Source organism: Melitaea cinxia, chromosome 26 (assembly GCF_905220565.1).
Source record: "Melitaea cinxia chromosome 26, ilMelCinx1.1, whole genome shotgun sequence".
Lineage (NCBI taxonomy): Eukaryota > Metazoa > Arthropoda > Insecta > Lepidoptera > Nymphalidae > Melitaea > Melitaea cinxia.
The window spans coordinates 6,947,906-6,973,179 of NC_059419.1; the positions used below are offsets into that span (position 1 = coordinate 6,947,906).

Sequence of the window (25,274 nt, forward strand, 5' to 3'; positions counted from 1 at the left end):
CCATCCAACTGCTGGCTTTGAAATACACAGGCCGAAGACGGGCAGCAGCATCTTCAGTACGACAATGCCAGCCCTGCGGTCACCAACCCGTCTGCCCAGCGTTGTGACTATGGGCAAAACACAGGAGTGAACTTGTCGAGGCCTATGTCCAGTAGTCGACTGCGAAAGGCTGCTGTGATTGTAATTGCAGGCTGATCCTTTAGATTGCTTACATTCCTTTAAAATTCACAGAACAGATAATTGTTGAATTTTATAGGTGGAATTACTATTTACTTACTAAATACATGAGTACCTAATTTGTTTTTTAATTTTAAGTTCTATCAATTTTTAGAAGAATAAATAGGTGTTTTGTTTACTTTATAGTGATTTATTAATGTTAATATGTTGATTTTTAAATAACTATAATTCTTCAATAAATAAATTATTAAAATCCAATCTCTCTTTACATTATCATAAAAATATCACCTCTTTATTCCTTTTCTAAGCTGGTGGACGCGAAGTGGTCCAGCGGGTGGACGCAAATTGGATTTTATGGACGCAAACTGGGTAAATCGCCTAATTCTGAAGTTTGTATTTAAATAAAATAATAACAAGACGTTTCGAACAAAACTGAAAATTAATCTTTAAATAGACTATATAATGAACACAGTAAATAAATTTTTCATAGAAATTAGTGCGGGAACATTTTTATTTTCTTCTTTAAACTTGCCAACTGCACTAAGTGGACGCGAACAGGCGCAATGACCCTAGTTGATTATTTTTTGTTTGCTTTCTTCTATTATTTTAATCTAATGTTTAAGTATTTTATTTGCGTTTTCTTTTTCTATTCTTACTGATAAATATTGTAGATTTTTATGTACTTCTTTTCCGTAATAAGTTTTATTATTATGATATTATTTAAGATTATTGGCTGCTCTAATTATAAGCTCTAATCATATTGAACATACTTCATCATACTAAAAAATTAAATAAACAAAAATATTGTCTGTCAAAATTCAGACATAATAGTCATATATGTACTTACTTCGACCCATTGCTAATTCCATTTATTTCTTTTTTTCCAACATTATAGTTCTGTATTTTTTAGGAATATTTTGATATAACAATAATAAAATAGTTCAGTACACCTAGATGTATGATAGGTACACACCACAAATCACCTATTTGCGTGTGAACCTAATGTCAAAATAAGTCCGTTTTAACATAAAAAATAAGCACACAAACACACACACACTGTTGGCTGTAACCCCTACTTGCTGTTCTAGAGTTTTGTTTACGATTGTCTCTTTGAGAGATATTTGAAAAGAAATAGTATGGAATATGTGTATTAGTACATAAGTTAATCTATACAAATAAATAAAATTGAAGTGTCTGTTTGTAATATCAGAATAACCGCTTTTTACCAAATGCATAAAGATGTATGTACACGTACTATCTATCGTACGTCTATCTGTCTGATTGTTCCGGCTAATCTCTGAAACGGCTGGACCTATTGTGAAAGTCCTGTGACTTTCATTGGCAGTTATCTGATGTAATAAGGAGTAACTTAGGCTACTTTTATTTTAGAAATTTATTTATTTTATAACTGCGAGCTGAACAATAACGTTTTTGTTAAATTCCACGTGAACGAAGTATCAGGCACCGCTAGTGCTGTATAAAAGACAAGCATTAAGTTGTCAACCTTTGTATTTTAAAAGATTTAAAAACTTAAGTTAAAATGAGTTTTATATGTCGAAATCATAAAGAATAAATAACTATTAAAACAGTATTATGTTCCAACACCTTTGTACATCATATATTCAACTTTTAACTAAATTCTAAATTTCCATCCTTTATGAAATTTTAAATAGAAAAATTCCCGACCACTTACCATAAACACCAAAATAATTATCCCCTTTTGTGAATCTCATAAATTGTTTTCGACCCTTCATAACAGGTAACAACGAAGTACTGGACATTTGCTATAAATCATATTTATTTCACCCCTATTTCGTGGGGGTCTTGTGTGTTCGTGGGTGGGTGACTTGAGATTTCGCCCAGATACTGTTTTGTTATTTTCGTAAGGTTTAAAATAGTTTCGCGTATCGATCTTATCATTTATATCGATACAAACTGCAGTTTCGCGTGTACGATGTTAGTGTTAGGCTTGTGAATCCATTGTCGATTTAAATGTTAATATTTTATCGATGTTCGATAAATTTGTAATACAAATAAAAGTGTGATCGGGCGAGGCGAACGGTAGTTGAGAGGAAGATATAAGTTAGTGAAGATAGAAAGAGAGAGGGTTACGTTTCGTAGGTTTCACTTCAGTCGTGTGGTCTAAAGCACACTCTTTTTTTTTTTTTAAGTAAAACTTTTTTACCCACGCTTGACTTAGGTAGTAAGCTGGTGAATGCGCGACGAGAGCGTTACGAAACGTGTGAGGCAAACGGAGTAAGAGATAGAGGTGCGAGCACACATTTTCTTTCTCTCTTTCTCTCATAGCCAGTCACGTTTCGTATGTCGAAGACACAGTACAGACCTTTGTGCATGAAGGCCTCATACACGTGTGGTATAAAGCACACACTCTTTTTTTTCTAATACAACATTTATGTTAATATTTGACTGCTGTCTGTTCCGCGGGTACGGGTTCGATTTCCGCCTGAGTCTAGGTGTAATATTTGTATTTATATATGTGGGAATTCGAACAGTCAGCTGTTACATATAACACAAGCATTAAATTTAAGGAACAGATGACTGTGCGTGTGTTAAATATATTTCTATTTATTAAGAATATATTCAACGTACAGAATTAGAGAGTGTTATATAGGCTTATCTTAAAGAAGGCCAAACAACAATATAAATTATTAGTGCACGTTTCTTACAAATAACCAATAAGTAAATATTTTAAATAAAACTCGAAGAATACTAAAAACAAAATACAAATAGAAAGTCAGTAAGACACACAGAGTAAATCGTCAATAAATAAGTACTACAAATGTAAATGTCGTGGAAATAGAAGCATGCTATTATTAGTTCAAACAATCGTTTTGTTAATAATTCAATTCGTCACCTACACTATAATTATATTTGTCTCCGTCCACAACGGAAGCCATTTAATTGTATCTAATTTTCGTGACAACGCAATAGACGTAGAATATTATTTATCCATTTCCATTTTCACGAAATCTATGTTGAGAATGTTTCTCATAATTGAAGCTATTAATGTTATATAAAATAACATTGATCCGTAGAACGATAAAATCGTAAATAATATTTAAATACCTATTAATCGATACTCGATAATGTTCATCACTATTAGTGCTTACATTTACTTGAGTAGTTGAAAAAATAGCTTACGTCTAGGGGAACTTTGATTACACCCGTGTTATACTAATGTTTTAAACTTAACGTAATTTATTGTTCGCCTTATCGCTATTTCATCGCAACGTTAATTTACTTATAAGCTTGAGACTAATAACTACATTTTTACGCCGCTATACGTCGTATATAAAAGGAAATTATACTTCGAACGGAACTTACACTCTTAAGTTTATCGACACTTTTCTAATTTAGATCAGAAGCAACCCTATTATAAGATTCACTGCAGTATATTATGTATTGTTCGGGTCCCTCATTTTGCCGTATGACGTAGCAAAAATGGCTTAAACGATCTGTCGGAGCCGTCATTAATTTGCCCAGATTTATTATATCCTATCCAGAATATGCACACCTAACCCGCTATGAAGTTAAAACGATAAATCTTCTTAGGAACTCATCCATTGCATCTTAAATTTCCCGTTTAAAAACTAATTCAAGAGAAGTGACGTCGATGTATAGCGTTCTAGTTTTGAAAATATTGTTCGACGTCCTTGTTTGTTCGTGCTGATGAATCGTCGAGAAATTGATTATGAAACGTTGAGTCGACATTTTTTTTTTCGTTTTGTCTTTCATTGGGTGTTTGCCTTTGAATTGGTAAATGGTTTCTGGACGTAACGATCCGATGAACAATGCCGGATCCGTTTAATTGGATTTATTTTTGGTGCGATGTTTTCAATGCGCTATTTTTCTGGAGCGAACGTTCGCAGGAATGAATGGCTATGCCGCGGCAGCTTGTTTTCGGAAAACGTAGCTAGGTACTAGGCTATTTGTGCTGTTGAATTCGCTGACCGCAAAAAGAATTTTTCCGCCGGTTCCAAGATAAATTGATTGATGATATACCTATACTTACAAACGCTACCAAAACATTTTTACATTATTGTAATGGTTAAAAATAACAATTGGAAACAATTGAAGATAAGCGAGAAATTTTCAAATTCTTTATATATTACTGCATTATAAAAAACAAAATCTTTTCATATATTTCACATCAGTTTATTATTGTACTTTTTATGCTAACCAAAATTTTTAATATCTATATGTCTGTCTTATAACTAATTTACTGAACGCAAAGCGTTAATATTGCTTAGGTAAAGCCTTTTAAAATTATCAACAATGACACATTAGGAATATAAAGCATAAAATCGAATATTTATCAATCGTTTGTCACCACAAATGATTCCACTGTATAATTATATTACTTCCCCTCAATAAAACTTAAGACGAAAAAAATCTAATTAATTAAATAACTTTTTCAGAACCAAGATACGAAACAGCGTATGCTTGCGAAGGGAAGACCCTCAAGATCGGCTGCAGTGAGGGTTCAGTCATTCACCTCATCAGGGCGAACTACGGCAGGTTCTCCATAACGATCTGCAACGACCACGGCAACACAGACTGGAGTGTCAACTGCATGAGCACGAGGAGTTTACGGGTTTTACACAGCAGGTAAGATCGAACAATTTGACTTTTAAAAATTCGTATGCGATTATTACATCCGTAATGTTCGCTTACATTGTGATAGAATGTTTTATACCTTTCCGATAAATATTTTTTTGAAAAAAAAAAGAGTTGTTAAAACGAGACTATCTATACTCGTATATAGATATAGTGAAAATGAGGCAATGCGTTCGTACAAGGCCACCTCTTTCACTATATAATATGTGTTTATCTATAGCACTTACGCTAAAGAGTTTCTTTGTTACCGACTTAATATTAAAAAGGTTTTTATTATATTTATCAATTTATATATTTGTTTTAATATTTAATTCAATTAAAAGTTAATCCAAGATATGTAGAAAATATGATGGGATAATGTTTAAAAATCGAACTGAAGTTGGGCACAGCAGGAAACCTGCTCAAAATCTCGACCAGCCCGACTGGGGAAGTACCGCGACTTAACACATCAAACACGCGATCACAGCTACATAATACTGCCTTCAAGAAGAGTCGCTTTTCTGTGGCGCGTGAGGTGACCAGAGTTCCTGAAGTGATCGGGGGTTCGGTGGGAATGGGGTTTGCGATGCTTCTTCTGTTACAGGCAGTCGTCTAAAAGCTACGGTAATCGCTCACCATCAGGTGAGACGTACGCCGACCTAGTTCTATAAAAAAAAATTACAAGCAGTAGCTGTTAATATTCACCAGTCTAACAAGCATCGAAACAAAGCATAGGAAAACACACACAAAAAATACCATTCCTGCATTTCATATAAGAATGTAATACTGGAACAATAGATAGATATCATCTATTCCGATCTAATATAAATCTCACGTAGTTAATCAAAAATCCGATAGTCCTTTGGTCTGTTTCGCGTATTGTTCTTTTATCGATGCCTTTGTATCGATTCTTTTCATATTTATTTGTTATTATTCATTGATTATAACATTTGACTGACCGCTTTGCTGTAGTGGTACATGTAGGCATCTTAACAACGGTAGTTTCGGGTTCGATTACCGCTTGGAGGTGGATATTTTTATTGCTACAAACATTTCTTTCTGGTCTGGTTTCGGTCTGTCCTTGTTGGTTTCCTCATCTTGCCTCAGAGAGCACGTAAAGCTGTCGATCATTGATATCATAGATACCCGATAACGATCGTTACTCATAGTAGGAAATATATCCGCCAACCAGTATTGGAGAAGAGTGGTGGACTAAGCTCTGAACCTTCTTCTACGTCGCGAAAGAGGCCAATGCCCAGTAGTGGGATATTACAGGCTGAAGCGAAGCGAAGTCCATTTAGTAGATTTTGTCTCTCTCGTCTAATAATTTTACACTTGTGAATATTTCCATTGTTCTATGACTAGACTGCCACATAAGAAAAGCGTGATGGATGAAGCCGTTTTGCATGGAGAAAGTGAATTGGATCAATTCATCAATAAATATAACTACATATTTGTATGTCTTGTACTGAAAACGATCAGCATAGAACATTCACAACTAAACCTACGTTCACACTGACATACAATTTGTTGAATTTATGTTTCATTAAAATCTAGCTATCGCTACCACAGCACTATACATAGCAGGAGCTACTTCTCAATATTAATAGCATTTGAAAGTGGGTTGCTAGTTTCTCCAGCTTTCTCGCTCTAGCGGTCATAATTGATACTGACAGCTGGGACACTCAAACAAGCTCAAACAAGCTTGCATAGCGAGTAATTATTGAAGCAAGTAAAATGATTCCTACGCAACTAATGGGCGATGTTTATCTCGCTATTTCGAAATTATATAAAACAACACATACCAAATTTACTACAAATATTCTTTACTGAAAAATTTAAAATCAAAAGATCGCTCGTGCTCTTATCGCTAAAAAGGTAGTTCTTCCAGATTATCTTTGGGCAAAGGATATGAAGAGAATGAAGCGAAAATAATTGTTACACCTTCTAAAATAATTATAACTTTAGAAACATACAATTATAAACTAAAAAAAAGAAAATAATATACACCTCATGAAACAAAAAAGAATTAAAATCAATTATTAACCATACGTCAGGTTTGTTTATCTTAAAAATTATGATTTTCTAAATTACCTTAATGCAAATGAATAATTTGTAATAATATGTAGCATAATTGAAAACGCGAACTAATCAGTTACGAAATACAAATTTAATACCGAAATTAACTGTGAACGCAACCTTATTCAAATTGCAATTTTAGCTAAAATAACGCTTGTAACTATATTGGGATTAAATGTCTATATCGCGGTTTAATTTGTAACGTTGGTATTATTGCGGTAATGGAATTGTTGGCTACATTGTGTAGATGTGGCTTTATTATGACCACAGACAAATAATAAGGTACATAGAACGATTGATTCTGTGATTTTTGTAATAAAAACTTAATAAACATTTTTATTTTATTTTTTAAATATTCTATTTTTATGGATTGTATTATTATTTTGGTGTTACCTGTAGATAGCTTACGTGAAAAAAAAAATTAAGAATGAAAAATAATATAGATAAAATTTTGAGGAAAACTATGAGAAAAGTAATAGAATATTGAAATACTTTGCTATCGGAAATTATCACTTATTCGTATTAACCGAATGTCTGCCTCTCGTAAAATATCAATTTATGTGACGAACATAAAAAATCAAATAAGTTGTATTTAACTAAGTAAACAAAACAAAAAATTGTGTTTAGCAAATTTTATAATACAAAATACATATTACACAACAGTACACAAAAAACTTTTTTTTTTTTTTTCATTATAAAAATAGTCATTGTAAAGTCTAAAATGTTTAAATTTAACGGAAAATTGTATAATTGTTACATGGGGGATAACAAACGCTATCCAAAATTAAAACATACCATTTCAATAATTTGCAAAAGTTGAATGAGTTGATTTTGATGTAAGCACTGAAAAGCAAGCGTAGAAACTGTTTATATTGTTTGACGACGCGTTGGCGATCACAGCATTGTCTGTTGCCCTGGCGGTCACGGGTTCGATCCCCGCTCACGACAGACATTTGTATTTGCCATATAGATGTTTATCGTGGTCTGGGCGTTTGTGTTTGTGTATTGTTTGTATTTCCGGACCTCCGACACAGAAGAAAATCCTACTGGGGGCCGTTGAGTGTGAAGCGTTTACTTATTTATTTTATTTTCATTTATCATCATATTAGTGCAAACTTATATTCATTTTATATGAACAAGGTCTAAAAAAGAAGAAGGCCTAAAATTTATAATTCAGCTACAAACTAATTCTAAACTAACTTAACCTTATGATGTCCTCAGCTGTCATAGAAAATGATGTATATTTGTAATATATTTGAAAACCTTGCTTAATATTATGGAGTAAATTTAATAAATGGGCATGAAGGGCGATGTTTTAAAAAGTTTATAATTATAAATATAACAATCAAGCGTTGTTACTAAAAGTTCTATTCAAATCTTGATTTCATTTGTTGACTAAGTTTTCATTCTCTGAGTACATACTATGTAGTTTACTTGTACTGTGCTTTCATATTTTCCAATTGTGTGTTGACTCAATTCGGGTGAAGGTAAGGAGAAGGTTCGATAAACCTGAAACTTGATTGGTTCTCTATCATACTTTTAAAGAAATAAAACTCCCATAATACCCGACACGTGTCAGTGTAACCCATTTTTATAAAGTCGATAAAGAACAAATCGTATAACGGCAAGTCAATGATTATCCCAGCGTCGGTGACGGCGAAAATTAAATATTCTCCCGACTTTATCACGTTACCCGACAGATTGCCAATAAAATACCCCTCACTCGTGTAAACGACGCCTAAATTGATTGTTGATAAATGACGCGCCCTGTAATTATGCCGTTGATAGTTTATTTCCAAATTACAAAATTATTTGCTCGTGAAAATAAATCGTTCGGTACGTAATACTGTTATTTGTAATTCAGATTATGTCTAGCTTCTGTTTTATTTACAGCTTTACCGACCGCTAAATTATGTACACTAGAAATATTGTACCAAATTTTTGGACATTATGTACTTAAGCTTTTCTTTAATTATGTTTGCTTATACAGTTCTTGTATGTCCGTAGTGTGATTATTTATAGCATTGTAAAATAAAAAGAGTTTCTATTTGTATCGGTACGGAGATCTTAGTATTAAGTAAATTTGAACAAACAGGCAGACATATTGTTTGTCTTTACTATATTAGTAAACTATAACTAAACTCAATATGTTTGTTTACAGATGTAGCATGCACCAAAACTGCAGTATATTAGCCAGTACAAACATGTTCGGTGACCCTTGTCCGAACACGCTTAAATATTTAGAAGCGCACTACCAGTGTGTACCAGGTGAGATATTGTGAATTATTCATTGCTTGACAAGACTAAATATTTAAGATAGTATTTTTTGTTTGTAACTTGACTAAAATCAATTACATTAAAGTAAGAAAACTTTTTATATTTCCTCATTTTTCATTACCAATCATATATATAAGGCATTGTTATGAGAATTACGAAGCCCTTAAAATTCGATACAATTATCACATAAAAAAATCTGTTTATAGCTTCAACAACTAGTACAACAACAAGGCCTTCACCGCCCTGGCTAATAACCTCCCAGCCGACTGTCTGGAGATCCACCGCACCGCCGATACCGAAAAGTCCAGTGCTGACGCAACAGGAGAAGAAAAAGCCAACTGTGATCACGCCTCCTACATTCCGACCTCATATCACTTTGCCACCCGAAGTACAGCTAGGAAATATTGGCACTAAGGTAAAATATACATTTAAGAATTTTAAAAAACTGACCTGTAGAGTTTTTAAATATTCATGATTATAAATAAACCGTATTTGTAAAAACAAAATGGAATAAAAATCCATCATTTTTTAATATCATATCAAAAATTGACCGCTCCAGCGGGGTTCGAACCCGCGTCTCCGACTGATCGTGTCGGCGCTCTAGCCAATTAATTATTCGTAGATATTAAAAATCCATCAGTTAAGTATTTGTTTAGTTGGTGTGTAATTAAACCCAAAAATTATTGATGGCTAAAATTTTGTTTTTATTTTTTTGTTACATAGAAAACAACAACTCGACAACCAGATTCATCATCCGAAAAGGAACCACCACAAAGCACTTTAGATAAAGTACCAGAAATCAAAGATGAAACACCAAAAGCCGCTGAGCCAGAACCTCCTAAGATGGACAAACCCAAAGAAAAAGAAGAAGAAGCATGTGAGTGTATTATAATAAAACAGGACATACTTACACACCAAGAACATAAAAATAACAAATCTAAGAATAGCGACTCTTATGTTTTTTTAGGCAAAGGCAAACAAAGTTTAATGTCAATGAATATTACATCGAGAAAAATACATTAATATTAAAATGTATTATCACATCAGCCTATCGCAGTCCACTACTGGATATAGTCTTCCACAAGTTCGACCCAAACATGGCGTGAACTCATGTGTTTTGCCTATAGTCACCACGCTGGACAGGTGGGTTGGTAACCGCAGGGCTGGCTTTGTCGCACCAAAGACGCTGCTCTCCGTCTTCGGCCTGTGTATTTCAAAGCCAGTAGACGGATGGTTATCCCGCCATCGGTCGGCTTGTTAAGTTCCAAGGTGGTAGTCGAACTGTGTTATCCCTTAGTCGCCTCTTACGACACCCACAGGATGAGAGGGGGTGGCTATATTCTTTAATTCTGTAACTACACAGCAATTAAAATGTATATACAACAGCAATTGGTACATCCATCCACACAAAGATGTATAGACTTAGTCACGCTGCGCTGCATTTCATATATATATATATATTTAAAGAGTAACTGTGGAGTTTCCTGCCAGTTCTTCTCTGCAGATTCTGCATTACGAACCGCTGATTGCTTCACTTTTAAAAATTATTAAAATTTTAATTTGTAAAATGACGATTCGAAGGTTTTGAAGTCTATTTAAATAAATATATTTTTGATTTTGATATTTACAGCTGCTGTTACTGATGAAACTCTACTTCACTGGGTTCCTAAAGATGAAGATTCAGATCCAACGTCACCGGTCCATATGCTTCCTAAAGAAAACAGGCCAGATCCTGATGTTACAGATGATTTCGATAAGTCATTTTGTAAGTAGCTTATCCTTTTTCTAAGATACTGATCGCTGTAATTTGTAAGATACTCAAGCTATACATTATTTTCAGCAACAAGTGCGACACCTTCATTAGGCAGAAGAGCCTACTGTCCTCAAATCAATGCTCGGGGTCTCCACTGGAACTGGACTTTGGCAGGAACTTACGCTGTCCAACCTTGCCCAGGTGGTGCTACTGGTTTGGCCAGATGGAAGTAAGTACCTGAAGTTTTTATATTACCCAAATTGTTTGGTATAAAAAGCTTTTTTTATTTTCCATCCATATTCTTTTGTCGAATTTCGAAGTAGCTTTATGGTTCTACAAAATTAAAGGTTGCTTAGTAATTACTCCAGTAATTAAACTTTTATGTATAGATTTTTTGATGAGTCTTTGAATTACAATATCTTAAACGTACCTTCTGTTTTCAGATGTACTCTAACAAACCATCAACATGCGGAAGAAGAACGTCCTAGACGTCGAAGTTCAGGTCTACAGTCTGGTGAAAACTTTTACGATCTTGGTTTGGATCAACCCAATGACAGACAAATGCAACTAATTAGAAGGATAGGATCAGAAGCTTTACTAAAAGGTATTTATTGTTCTTACGATGTAGAAAACAAAAACAGGTATTTATTGGTGATAAAGAATTTGTCAAGGAATTAAACTAAAACTAATCTTATGATTATTGTAATAAATTAGGTCGTGATGGGGATTCTCCTGAACATGTCATTGACTACCGTGGTACCGCGAGTATGGCAGATACACAAGTAAACAATCTCATTACCAATGCAGACATGATATACTGTAAGTATAAAATTGTGTATGAGATTCAAATAGCAATAAATATTTCATTTGGTTTTCTTACAGTTGTAAATATTTCGGGAGTCCTAATTCCTTATTACCAAATTAGCCTGAATTAAAAATTGTTTACACACACACACATCAGCCTATCGCAGTCCACTGCTGGACTTAGGCCTCAAGTTCGCGCCAAAAATGGCGTGAACTCATGTGTATTGCCCATTGTCACCACGCTGGGTAGGTGGGCTGGTGACCTCAGGGCTGGCTTTGTCGCACTGAAGACGCTGCTGCCCGTCTTCGGTTTCTGTATTTCAAAGCCAACAGTTAGATGTTCGATGGTTATCCCGCCATCGGTCGGCTTTTTAAGTTCCAAGGGGGTAGTGGAGCTGTGTTGATTTTTTTTTTTTGTTTAAAAATTGTTTACTAACATACTAATATTGTCACAGCGGATTCGACTCCTGAATGGCATGGTGCTACTCCAGACCTTAGTGAATGTAGATCAGTGTGGCTTAATAGTTTAGAAGCGAGGGTCCGAGAAGGGGAATCCTTGCTCAGTATCAGCAACGATTTAGCACAGGTATTTTGGTTTGATTATTTCAATATACGCCTACGTAAAAACGAAATGAGATGTCTTTTCGTTGTCATTGATTCTCTTATTAAAGGTTTAGTTTGTTTTTTTTTGCATGTTTAGCTATTAAGAAATTAAAAGTCACCAAGAAAGTCAGAAATCTCATTTTTTATTGCTTCTAAGAATTTTTTGGACTTTTTAGGACAAAGTCTATCGTATAAGTCATCATTAGTATTATATCGAATTTTAAGTCGTAATAAGATAATAAATCTTAACTAATATTATAAAGCTTATAGAATTTGTTTTTTGTTTGTTTGTTTGAACGCGCTAATCTCAGGAACTACCGGTCTGATTTAAATAAATCTTTCAGTGTTAGATAACGAGGAAGGCTATAAGCTATATCACATTACGCTGAGACCGTTAGGGGCGGAGCACCAATAAAGAATGTTTCAAAATCGGGGTGTTTTTCCTTTTGGGCGCTTCGGCTGCGTGCGCTGCGTAAACTGTAACAATTTCGCCAAAATCATGTATCACAGAATTGTTCTCTTTTAACAGTTCCACGCGGACGAAGTCGCGGGCAGAAGCTAGAAAATAAAATATGTATATTACAAATTATCCAAATTTTATTCAAGGTTACATCATCAAAGACCCTGTACGGTGGTGATATGATGACAACTACTAGCATTATGAAGAAACTAGCGCAGAGGATGTCACAAAATATTCAAACAACCGACCCGAATCTAGACCCGAGGCAGAAGGAAGCAATCGTCACTGATATGCTACTTGGTGTTATTAAGACTGGTATGATTGTAGAATAAAATATCACGTTCGTCCATCTATAATCCAACTTTTTGAAGAGATATCTCTGCGGTATTGTAATATCTGTCAATGTTCTAATGTTGGAGAAAAATACCTTATTACTATTAAGAAAAGGGCTTAGAGATCGGTCCGCTAAATGTTTAATAATCCAAAAGGATTTTTTTATTTTGTAAAATCTATATTATTTACTTTAAACACTAACTTACATATATTTATATTTTTAACCGACTTCAAAAAAGGAGTAGGTTTCTTAATTCCACCATATATGATTATATATTTTATTTAATGTGTGTTCGCGGATAACTTCGTCATTCGTGAGCCAATTTTGATGACTATTTTTGTGTTGGAAAGGAGATATTCCAAGCATGGTACCATGATAAGTAAAACTGAGTCTGATAATTACCTCTCAGAGAAATCGAGGTTAACCTTCGAAAACCGTAGTGGTGACTAGTGCGTTTGTTAATTTTGTTCGTCTACTTACGTTAACTTGTCGATATAATTGAAGTCGACTATTTTTGTTTGCTCAATTAGTTACTCAGTTCAGCCCAATGCAGTCCACTGCTGGACATAGGCCTCCCCAAGTTCGCGTTCGTTTGCTAGCATACACAATTATATATTTTTGTTTTTGACCCAAAAATACTAAAACCCTTATTTAATAAAATATAATTTTAATTTTAATACATTTTTTGGAATCATTCCACGCGGACATGATTTGTACCATGACTATATCTGAATATTTATTTCTTAAGTTGTGAATTGTAAATATGTATAATATATATTTGTCCTTAATTACTAAAATAATGTAAATATATTAGTAGCAAGTCACTTAAAAAAAATTAAATTTACCTTCAGCAATAGCAGGAAAATGGAGTTTTACCTTATTATTTTTGTTTTAACGATACTAATATTACACTTATATTTATAGGCTCTAATCTACTTGAAGAAAGTCAACGTGCGTCTTGGTCCGATTTAAGCGCAGATGCTCAAAACCGAGTCGCGAGCGCCCTTTTAACTCAATTAGAAGAAAATGCCTTTTTATTAGCCGACGCTGTTACTAAGGAAAAGACGTTTTTGCAGATCGTCAAAAACATCTGTAAGTGGACATTTAAGCCTTATAAATTGTACTCCAAAACTATTAAGTATTTTGGAGAAAAGAATCACCTAATATTTGTTCATCGTTAACAGTATTTCAATAGTTTGGATTATTGCCTCGCTATTCTCATCATTACATTTCAGTAACATTATATTTTCTCGATATTCGTAACTTACATAATATTCTATGTTGTTATTATATATTCGTATAGGCATTTAGTTATATATAGATAGAGAATAGTCTATATAAGTTGAAAAATTAATTTTAGGTCTTTCTGTGCGAGTTCTTGATATAAAGAACGTCGAAGATGAAACTTTTCCGTCAGTGATAGCGCAGGAACAGTGGAAAGCCTCTGAGGATACCATCACTATACCAAAAGCAGCGTTACTAGGTAAGTTTTCTTTAAATAATTATATTTAATTTTGAATAAAAAAACGAGTGTGCTTAAGACCACGGTGGATATACCTGTATCACTTTTCGGGAGTACCTGTTAGTTAGTTTAAGTACACGGTACGGTACCTGGGTCGATACAATACTGACTTCCACAACATTGCTAGTGAGACTCTTATAGACCAGAAAACCGACGCCACCTTAGAAAAGCCCATCTATCACCTTCACGGAAGTAGACAAGTGCCCGGTGTCAGGATCATCGTGTCCTCGCCCTCTCTTCGGACTTCAGATAGTTTGTTTCACTTAATGTCTCTTAGTTTAAGTTCGCTAACGTGATGATCAAGGCGTAGATTGTGTCCATCAAACGTCGTCAGGTGTAGTGTTAGTTGGCAGCCTCCCGTAATACAGAGTTTTCAGTACCTCCCGCCCCACTATTACCGCAACCGCTGCCGTAACCGAGAATAGTGGGGATACGGAGAACTAAGGGCCAAAATTTTTGGCGCTTACTCATGTGTTTCGCCCATAGTTACCACGCTGGGCAGGCGGGTTAGTGACTGGAGGGTTGGCTTTGTTGCACCGAAGACGCGACTATCTGTCTTCGGCCTGTGTATTTGAAAGCCAGCAGTTAGGTGGTTAACTCGCCATCGGTCGGCTTTAACAGTTCCATAGTGCTAGTGGAACTGTGTTATAACTTAGACGCCTCTTACGACACCCACGGAAGAGAGGGGGTGGCTATAGTCTATACTGTCATAGCAACACAGCAAAATTAGTTTAAATTATATGAAAAAAACTTCTAATGCTTTATATATTCAAAACTAACATTCTTATAGAAGATAATATTATTAATTCTATTGATATAAGCAGTCTAAATATCGCTTATTTTTTCTGAAATATAAAATATGTTTCTTTCTTCTTTTCAGAAAATCATTCAGTTGATCTCGTGCGGATAGTCTTCTTCGCTTTTGATCGTTTGGAAGAAATACTTCCGCCGACATTTGGAAAGAACCCTGAGTTTGCTGCCTATACCACCGATTCTGGAACATCAACTAGTATCAACTCTGAAAAAGAAAAGAAAAACGTCACACGAGTTCTAAATTCCAAGGTAAGCGACAAAATTAAATATTTTAAGAATAATTTTGAGTAAGTTATTGACAGTAAAGCGCAAAAATTCAGGAATTTTTTCAACCGAATTCCTTGTTACAAATTTTCTGAAGAATTTTGTTAAGAATTTGTCTCTCTATATTATTTCCCTTAGCAAACATTTCACATTATGTGTTCGCTTTACACATATCCATACATTCTTTTTAATTCTGCTTAAATAGAACTTAACAATTATTTTTTTAATTAGGGAGTGTTGATAATAAATCAATTTTTAACAGTTTACGGATATCTTTTGGGGCATTAAAAATCCCCTAAATTTGTTTCCAGAACAGAAAAACACGGTAGTTGCAACTCTTGTTTTATTTAATTAATAAACTAGTATTTTTCTCTTTCAGGTTATTTCAGCAAGTCTTGGAAATGGCAGACACATACAATTATCTCAAATGGTGCATCTTACTATGAAACATTTAAAGACTGAAAATGTTACCAACCCAGCGTGTGTTTTCTGGGATTATACATTGCAGTAAGTTTTCGGACGTAACGTTTTTACTAATTTTTATTTATTTTTTAAGTAGTGTCCATACATTGCTTAGCCTCCTTACGAGTATTTAATATTTTCTTCTAGTATCTTTCTTAGTTCTACCAATTAAAAATGATCGATATTCTGTACAATAAACATAAAAACCTTGCAAACATTTTAATAATATATATAATCTGAATATTTGATTAATTAAGAACCTGAAAATATATAATGAAATCTTACACACTAATACCAATTTTTCAGTGGCTGGTCACCAGAAGGTTGCCAAGTTGAGTGGTCAAATCTAACTCACACGGGTTGCGCGTGTTCCCACCTCACTAACTTCGCCATACTAATGGACGTACACGGCGTGTCTATCGGCGCAACCCACGAGATGGCGTTACGTTGGCTGACTATGATTGGCTGTGCGATATCCGCGGTTGCGCTACTGGCATCCATTCTTGTTTTCCAGTGCTTTAGGAATATGAAGGTATATTTAGTTGTTGATTTTTCTTTGAAGTTGTTTTGGTACAATTTGAGTAAATTTAAAGACAACGCAAAGTGCTATTTATAATGCCAACAAAAAATATTATTACTACTTAATTTTTAATCGATTTTATATTTTCAATTTCAGTCGGATCGCGTTCTCATACACAAGAACTTGTGCGTGTGCTTGTTAATCGCAGAAATCATATTCATGGCTGGAATCGATAAAACCCAGAACCAAATCATGTGCGGTGTCGTCGCTGGTCTGTTGCACTACTTCTTCTTGGCTGCCTTCGCTTGGATGTTTTTAGAAGGTACATTGTTCTTTTCAGTACTATCAACATATTATTTTATTATATTCAATTAAGGTGAGAATGGTTTCTAATGTGCAAAACCAAATAAGACATTAAAATTGAACGTACCCTATTTAAAACAGTGGTAGTCTCTAGTTAGAATAATAATTAATGGCAACATTCATACAAAACACCCAGTGTACATAAGTATCTTACTCCCAGTGTATATAAATAATATCGTAATCATTAGAATATTCTGAATCTTCATAAGTAATGTCGTGTAATATACGATTAAGCCTGTAACAACTGGGCATAGGTCTCTTTATCCGTGTAGGAGAAGGATCAGAGCTTAATCCACCACGCTACTCCACTTAACAGATGTTATTCCCTACTGAGAAATCCCTAATGGTGAGTATGGATCGTTACCAGGTGTATATGATAACAACCCGGACTGACAGCTTAATGTGCTCTAAGGGACGGTGGGAAGACCCACAATGACAGACAACCAGACCGGTAATAAATATTTGTAGACACAATATACAAATATCAACTCCGAGTGGGAATCGATGCCGGTGTTTAGGTGCCGTCGACGCGGCACACACATTGCATCAGTACAGACGTCAAATATAAGAATATAGTCAGTGTGAATGAGTAATATCGATACGTCGAATCTGAAGCGAGTGCCGCCTCCGCCGCCCGCAGGGTTCCAGCTGTACGCGATGCTGAAGGAGGTGTTCGAGCCGGAGCGGCCGCGCGCGCGCTGGTACTGCGCCGGCGCGTACGCGGCGCCCGCGCTGCTGGTGCTGGCGTCCGCCGCCGCCTTCCCCGCCGGCTACGGCACCGCGCGCCACTGCTGGCTCACCACCGACCACCTGTTCGTGCTCACCTTCGTGGTGCCCGCCGCCGTCGTGCTGGGGGTGAGTGTGTGCTTGACGCCACTGCTGGCTCACCACCGACCTGTTCGTGCTCACTTTCGTGGTGGAGCAGTGTTGTGTTCCTGAGGTCAGTAGGGTGACCAAAGCTCCTGGGAGGGATTTGGGGGTAGGATCAGCAGGCGCAGGCATTGCAGGCGTCTACAGTAATCGCTTACCATCAGGTATATCGCTTATCATCACCCGTACGCCGACCTAGTTGTATATAAAAAAATATATTTCGAGCAGCATAATTTTATTATTTACCTATATATGTTTCAAAATTAAATTTTTAAATTAAATTTGTAAATTTTGTACCTCTTGTTCTATTTTCACACGACAACTATTTTATGTGAGCTTTTCTATTTTCAGTTCAATTGGGTATTTTTGAGTATGGTGATCTACATGATGTGCCGCCACTCAACTGTTTCTATCAAGGCGAAGGAAAATAATAAACTGTACAAAATAAGGTATCTTCACTAACACAATCATTTTTTTTCACTCAAAGTAATACCAACGGTCTGAACGGCGAATTAATAATAAATAATATTCGATTAAGTTGGTCATATCTTCTAATATATAAAATTCTTGTCGCGGTGTTTGTAATTAAACTCCTCCGAAACGGCTTGACCGATTCTCATGAATTTTTTGTGTGCATATTGGGTAGGTCTGAGAATCGAACAACATCTCTTTTTCATACCCCTAAGTTACAAGGGAGTGTGGGGGGGATTAAGGGGTTAATAATATAAATGGCAAAACAACGTTTGATGGGTCAGCTAGTTTTTTAATAAAAAAAAAGAGATCTAAAAAAGGGATATTACATTATAAAACATATACATTTGTTCTACTTTATTCCTGTTAAAGATTAATTCGTTCTTACTTTCTAGATAGGTAAAAAAAACAGATCATACAATATAGTTGTTTGTTAATCGCGACCATTCGAGAATTTCCATTCGTTAACGTTATTTTTTGTATATTCCCAGAGTATGGCTCAACAGTTCTGTCGTGCTAGCCGTTTTACTGGGGCTTACGTGGACTTTCGGTCTTTTGTACTTGAACGAGCAGTCGGTGGGCGTGGCCTATGCGTTCACCATTTTAAACTCGCTGCAAGGACTCTTCATATTCATATTTCACTGTTTGCGAAATGAAATCGTAAGTATTTTTAAATATAAGATTGTTGACTTAAATTACTTTATTAATGATTCAGGGTTCTGTTTTATAGGGTATAGTCTGATTTAAACAACACTCACTATGGTCCAAAAGACAAGCTTTTTGTCATTGAAAAATCAATTTTTTGGTTTTTTCCTGTAAGGAATATGGTACCTGACTGGCTCGTAGACACGTGACAATTAGCGTATGAGATTCTAGAAAGTATCAAACCGGTCCGTGTGTCGTGGCGAAGCACAAGTGGTACACGCGTGCCACGTAGTAAGCGAGTGCGGTCAGTTCCAGAAGGAGGCGCGGCGCCTGTGCGCGCGCCACCCCTGGCTGGCGTGCTGCGCGCCCGCCGCGCCCGCCGACACGCGCCAGGGCTCCGTCAAGAGCCGCCGCTACCAGCACGAGCCCGACGACGTCGTCGACCCGAGAGACGTCACGGTACGCAGCACGCACTCCTCTACTCACCTCCCCTCTTCTCTCCTTTCCTCCTCTCTTCTATTCTACTCTTGCCCTCTCCTCTCATCTCTTCTCTTCTCTCCTCCTCTCCCCTCTGAGGAGAGTAAGAGAAGAGAGGTCTTCTCCTCTCCTTTCCTTTTCTCAAAGCTACAGCCACTCTTGTCACGTGATCTGCCGTTACGCGATATCACAATAATTAGAGGGACTTAATTATAGTGTAATTTTTATTATAAGAATGTTCAGTTTTATGTTGGTATTTATCATAGTTGTAAATGTTGAAAAGGGTGCTAAAATTCAGGTTTAAAACCTCAATCTACAACCAAAGCTATAAATTCTAAATGTTTGGTTGTAAATTTAAATTACTTGGATAAAGAATTAATATTAATACCCTCTACCTGCGTAAAAAAATCCTTCCATAGTATATTTTAACAAGATTATTATTTACTATAATATTTATTTAAAAAAAAAGTAGGTTTTAAATGTCTTATAACTGTAATCAACTTTTAGAGTTTTTTTTTTTTTTTTTTTAATTTTGATAACTATCAAAAATATTTTGATTATGTGGAACTAAATTTCTATACTTTCACTATTAAACATTTAGTTTATTGTGTTACACATGTAATAGATTACATACACACAACACAAGCTTCTTGTATACATAATATAGCAACATGATTAACGCGGTGGAAGTCGTAACAGTCAATAGCTTTATTTAAGTATATATTTAACTTAACTGATATATAAATTTAAATTAAATAAAATCTATATTATAATATTCTCACAACAGAACTCAGCGAGCACGTCAATGTCTGCGTCGACAACAAACAATCTTGTTATTAACAATCTCAATGTTGTTGTCAACAACAACAATCACAACAATAATAATGTTATCAACAATGCCTCTGTTGCAACTCTCGCCGCCGCTGCCGCTGCTCACAGCTATCATTCTCATAGAAATCGTAGGAATTCTCAGGATAACCAAAACTTTGGCCCTTCTACCAACTTTGGTCCCACTCTCAACGCAACAGGGGCTAATTTCGCTCACAATATTCCTGAAAGAGAGCCTCCGGCCCCCATGTCGCATCTACGGAACCCATTAAACGCAGGCAGCGGCAGATACCCTCAAGGATACCGACAAAATGTTCAGCAAGGTTCGTACGTATTCCGTAATAGAGATAGGATTATCAAAATGAAAATTTAAGTTAAAAAAAATAAACCACCAAATACACCACATTGGCTTTCAATTGTGACTAAAATCAAAGACAGCTCAATATTTTTTTTTGTTTTATTTTTTTTTTATTTAACGTTTTCTATTTTGTATTTATTGTGTCACTAACAAACTATTTTTTTCCGAGCGATAAAATATTCGATAAAAGAATTCGCTCGACGTGTCCACGGTAAGTCGAAATGTTTTACTTTATTTTTAAAAATTCTTAACCGCAACTAACGCTTTCAGATGTCTAACACTAACATCTATGACGATTAACAATTAGTGGTGTGGTGGTTTTAGATACATAGTGCATCCGCTAAATGGGTTTCAAGTATTTTAATATTCAAAATTTATTAAAATTAAAATACTCTATCCATTCAGTCGAAATTTTAGTTACAAAAATCCTATCTCTAGACCGCAATGCGTATGACCTTGAATTCGGAAGCTATCTATAAAACATATAATCTGTATTTACTCTTAGTTAAACTTCTCTTTCAGATCTTCCATTACTATCCAATAAGGCCTCGAATGATCGATATATGTTATGGTATTATTATGTATTATGTGTAATATATGTAGATGAATATATGCTATCTTTCCAACTATACAAACAGAGTTACAACTTACAACCTGAGGCGTCGCGGTGGAACCTGCGTCCGACCGCGCCTATATACGTACCGAACGAAGACTCGAGGATCGCTCGGGCGCCCACACCTCAAAACATACCTCATAGCTCATCTCATTCGCATAGCATCGCCTCGATGCATAGCTACAGAAACAATATCGAAGTACCGAACGATTACCAGAATGTTCGGTCGCGGTCGCCATCTTGTTACTCGAACAAAATGGCGGCTTCGATTGGCGCGAACGAGTGGACGCTCATGCCGAACACGGGCAATGTTTGGAAGGTGAGGGGAGGGCGACACTGCTAGAGTGATGTTCGATTAGTTTCATAGCTTTGGTAAGATCTCGGAGTATCCAAAAATGTTGGTTATCTTTATTACGACTACAATCGTAGTCTATCTGAGTTCGAAGTTGTTATTCCTGATTTTTAATTTTGTGATAGTTGATTTCTTATAAGGTCGGAAAAACTTGTAGCTAATGTTTTAAGAAACGTTATTAGTACTTGTGGTACATTTCTTGTACTTGTTTCTTTATTTGTTAACCAAAAGATAAACATTTACTATTCTAAGGTTATTTAAACATTTAATATTCTAAGGTTATTTTAGACAGTACATTAAATTTATTTTATTTTATTTTTTATGAATATTGTATTGATTATATTTTTATTTATGTATGATAATCTTCCAGGTGATGGTTTATGGATTGAAGAGATCTTACTTAAGTGTAACCTAACTGCATGGAACCTAACATAGCGTGCATTGCATGATTCACCTTGACACGCACAAATTCAGTAGCCCATCCCACCTCCTTCTAATAACCATCATAAAACTACACTCTCTATGCATCCGTCAAATCGACAAAATAAATACTCAAACAATTGACGTCTGAAAATCTTTCGCTTCATTTGTTAATCCTTAAATTAGTAACTTAACCTAATATATTAGTTATTCACTCGTGATAGCTAATTTAAGTTAATAGTATCAGAGCACACTCTGCTTATAAAATAAATCAATTCCAATTCAAAACGAGGTCGATCTGACGGAACTTAAAATGTTGCTATAATTTATCCTATCACTCAATAACGACAGATACGTGTAAGTATCGGAAAATAAAAAATAAAAAACTATTTGATAAACACTTAACTTAGATCGTACTCGTAGTTACAGAGTAGTAAAAATGAAACCCCCAAGTCTCTGTTTTTGTTAGTTACAAAAATTTGAGCTGTCTTTAGCCTTTTTTTTGATGTTTAACTAGTTGTGGCTTGTTTCATTCTTGGACATATTACTGAATTAAATGTTCAATGTGTCATTAAAACCAATTGATGCACATAGTTTATATATGTTTTATTCCACAGAACACTTCTTCTAAACATCATCCAGTCAACGCTTCGACGCTACCCCATCACGACACTCTATCGCGACAGATGGCTCAACAAAGTCACATTCACAATCCCTTCCCTGAATGTGATGGTCAACTTGCTCCCGGTTCTCCAAGGCAAGTGATAAAGGACGAGGAAAGTCCCCTACATCACTCGCAGGGATACCAGACTACTAGAAGCTACAACCACGACTTCAGGAACCCACACGTCTTTATGTCTCAACAGTCCCCTGGCAGCCAGGAAATGATCTTTCGCAAGCACTACAAGGAAGAGAATCGACGCAAACACCACCACCACCACGGCAGCCAGAATGTGAATCACACGTACTCAGAAATCGCTTCCCAACAAGGAAGGATATACAGGCGGGGGTCCGAAGAATTTAGAGTGATCCAGGACGATCCTGTTTATGAAGAAATTGAACGGAACGAGACGCTGATGTCAGATATGTCCGACGACAATTCAGGTCCAGACAACTGCAGACAAAATCCCGGTCACCACGGATCGACTAGCTCCAAATTTTTCGGAGATCATCGACCTCTGATCTCTTACAGCCCGGGAGATAGACATCACCACGAACAAGAGCATTATGGGAAATATGGAAAATGGGAAACCTTGGAAAGGCCTTATGACCCGAGGCACGCGTACGAAAGCGGCAGATTAATGCATCCATATCATCAGCCTCAGGAAAATAACATGAGGGCATTGGCAGCAGTTCTCAATGGCGAGAATAACGTCGTGTGCCACTTGGAGCCCCACAATTCCTATGATGTGTACCAGCCCCAGGCTGGAAACCCTAGGACTGTATCGCAACCCAGTTTCTAAATGTCGATGTTTAAATCCGGTCGGTGTCGTTCAAGTTTGAGTGATAGTGTTTACGATGACTTTTAAGACTTGCAGATATTGTACAGACATAGCGAATGAATTTTTCTAAGAACGTAGACATAGAAATTTTAGTGTCACGATCGAGTGATAGCGTTTATGTAGAAACTTGCCATAACGTGGACTTTACATAACATATATATTATATTTATAGATGGTTAGATTTTAACGTAAGTTTATCACTTTTTCCACTGTGATCCTTTTTAAATATAACGGCTCAAGTTTCAGTGTTATGACCATGTTTCATTTGTATCGCTATACGTAGCGATTTTGTATATACTTAGCGTTTAGAAATAGATTTGTATAACTTCCTGTGTGACCTTACTACTTCTATCGGAGATTCGTTTGAGATCATGGCATTCTTTCAATATCGCATTTTTAATTTAGGTTTAAAAATCTGTGATGTTTCAATTTTAAGTTTAAGTTTTTTACGCGTTCGACAAATGTATAACACTGCCATATTGAGTGCTGATTTTATAAAGCTTTTTTTCCTTGAATCGTGCAGCATCATTACCTCTTTTAAATGGAACTCCAAAATCCATCCAACCTATTATAGACTGACACCACCTAATGTTATGCACTTTCTGTAAATTAGCATAGTGTTACTACTTAAAATAATCGTACCGTTTCGTTTAGAAATATTTCGTTGTAATGCCATGAACTTGTTTTATATTAACGATAAAATAAGGAATTGTTTTAATTAGAATTGATACAGGTACAATAATAGAAAGAAAAAAAGTGAACATTAATTTCGTGTATATTTTGGATCGACTAAGCAATATATTTTAGACTGAAGTATTTAATAAACTGTTGGCATATTTCTTATAACAATAATTTATATATCTTATCTTCGCCAACATTTATGAAATACTTTTAGAGGAAATATGATAAAAAAAAAAATACGTGGGGACATTTATTTTTTCTATTTGGGTATACTAGTCCAACAATCAATCCCACTTTCTTAACTAAATGTAATTGTACATGAGTCTTTGTCTATTTCTGTTATATATTTTTGTTTTGATTGTATTTTAATAACGTTGAGTATGTAAAGTAGGAAAAAAAACAGAATGTGTAAATAATTTAAAGTTTATAAAAATAAATAAAGAGCAGCTGTTCTGTGAGAACGACTGTAAACGGATTGTTGTTTTTCATTGCTCGTTCAACTAATATTTGAATGAGAATCTGTAGTCCTACTTTGATTTCAATTTAAAAATAATAATTACCTTAAAACTTCTATTTGTAAAATGACGATTCGAAAGTGCTTTTAAAGTCTATTTGAATAAAGTTAATTTTGATTTTGATTTTTAACAGATTTAATATGTTAATGTAATGTGTACAATTAATTTAGAATGATAAATCTTTCTTCATTAAAATGAAAATGTTATATAGATACTACATGAAATAAAATAACGAAGTTTATTACAAATAAGGATTTTAAGTTAGGTAATAAAAGGTTTGTAAGAATAAATAGAAAAAAAAATACAGTATATGAGTTGAAAATTTATTCCATAAATCTTATGACAAGGTTTTGTTAGTTAAATTTTGACAATAACCATCAAGATACGGTAAATACAGAACGATAAACTTAACTCTACAATGTTTGTAAAGAAACATTCAATAAACGCAATCCACAAAATCCTCAAAAGTAGTCGGAGATCTTTTACAAGGCACC

The 25,274-nt window shown here is 35.2% G+C and overlaps 1 protein-coding gene across 1 annotated transcript in view; it reads left to right on the forward strand.

The window, feature by feature from the left end:
* LOC123666489 (latrophilin Cirl) overlaps nucleotides 1-23,545 on the forward strand; it is a 137,505-nt gene extending 113,960 nt beyond the window's left edge. Inside the window, exons 2-23 of the mRNA XM_045600578.1 lie at nucleotides 4,617-4,806; nucleotides 9,035-9,141; nucleotides 9,357-9,565; nucleotides 9,874-10,027; nucleotides 10,781-10,915; nucleotides 10,991-11,132; nucleotides 11,347-11,507; nucleotides 11,618-11,722; nucleotides 12,163-12,293; nucleotides 12,917-13,085; nucleotides 14,029-14,196; nucleotides 14,465-14,587; nucleotides 15,507-15,688; nucleotides 16,083-16,210; nucleotides 16,472-16,697; nucleotides 16,842-17,007; nucleotides 17,689-17,903; nucleotides 18,270-18,367; nucleotides 18,881-19,049; nucleotides 19,344-19,493; nucleotides 21,336-21,629; nucleotides 22,700-23,545. Coding sequence (XP_045456534.1) covers nucleotides 4,772-4,806; nucleotides 9,035-9,141; nucleotides 9,357-9,565; nucleotides 9,874-10,027; nucleotides 10,781-10,915; nucleotides 10,991-11,132; nucleotides 11,347-11,507; nucleotides 11,618-11,722; nucleotides 12,163-12,293; nucleotides 12,917-13,085; nucleotides 14,029-14,196; nucleotides 14,465-14,587; nucleotides 15,507-15,688; nucleotides 16,083-16,210; nucleotides 16,472-16,697; nucleotides 16,842-17,007; nucleotides 17,689-17,903; nucleotides 18,270-18,367; nucleotides 18,881-19,049; nucleotides 19,344-19,493; nucleotides 21,336-21,629; nucleotides 22,700-23,545 — 4,113 coding nt within the window. The 5' untranslated portion in view covers nucleotides 4,617-4,771. The remainder of the gene's footprint in view (nucleotides 1-4,616; nucleotides 4,807-9,034; nucleotides 9,142-9,356; nucleotides 9,566-9,873; nucleotides 10,028-10,780; nucleotides 10,916-10,990; nucleotides 11,133-11,346; nucleotides 11,508-11,617; nucleotides 11,723-12,162; nucleotides 12,294-12,916; nucleotides 13,086-14,028; nucleotides 14,197-14,464; nucleotides 14,588-15,506; nucleotides 15,689-16,082; nucleotides 16,211-16,471; nucleotides 16,698-16,841; nucleotides 17,008-17,688; nucleotides 17,904-18,269; nucleotides 18,368-18,880; nucleotides 19,050-19,343; nucleotides 19,494-21,335; nucleotides 21,630-22,699) is intronic.
* The last annotated feature ends 1,729 nt before the right edge of the window (nucleotides 23,546-25,274 follow it).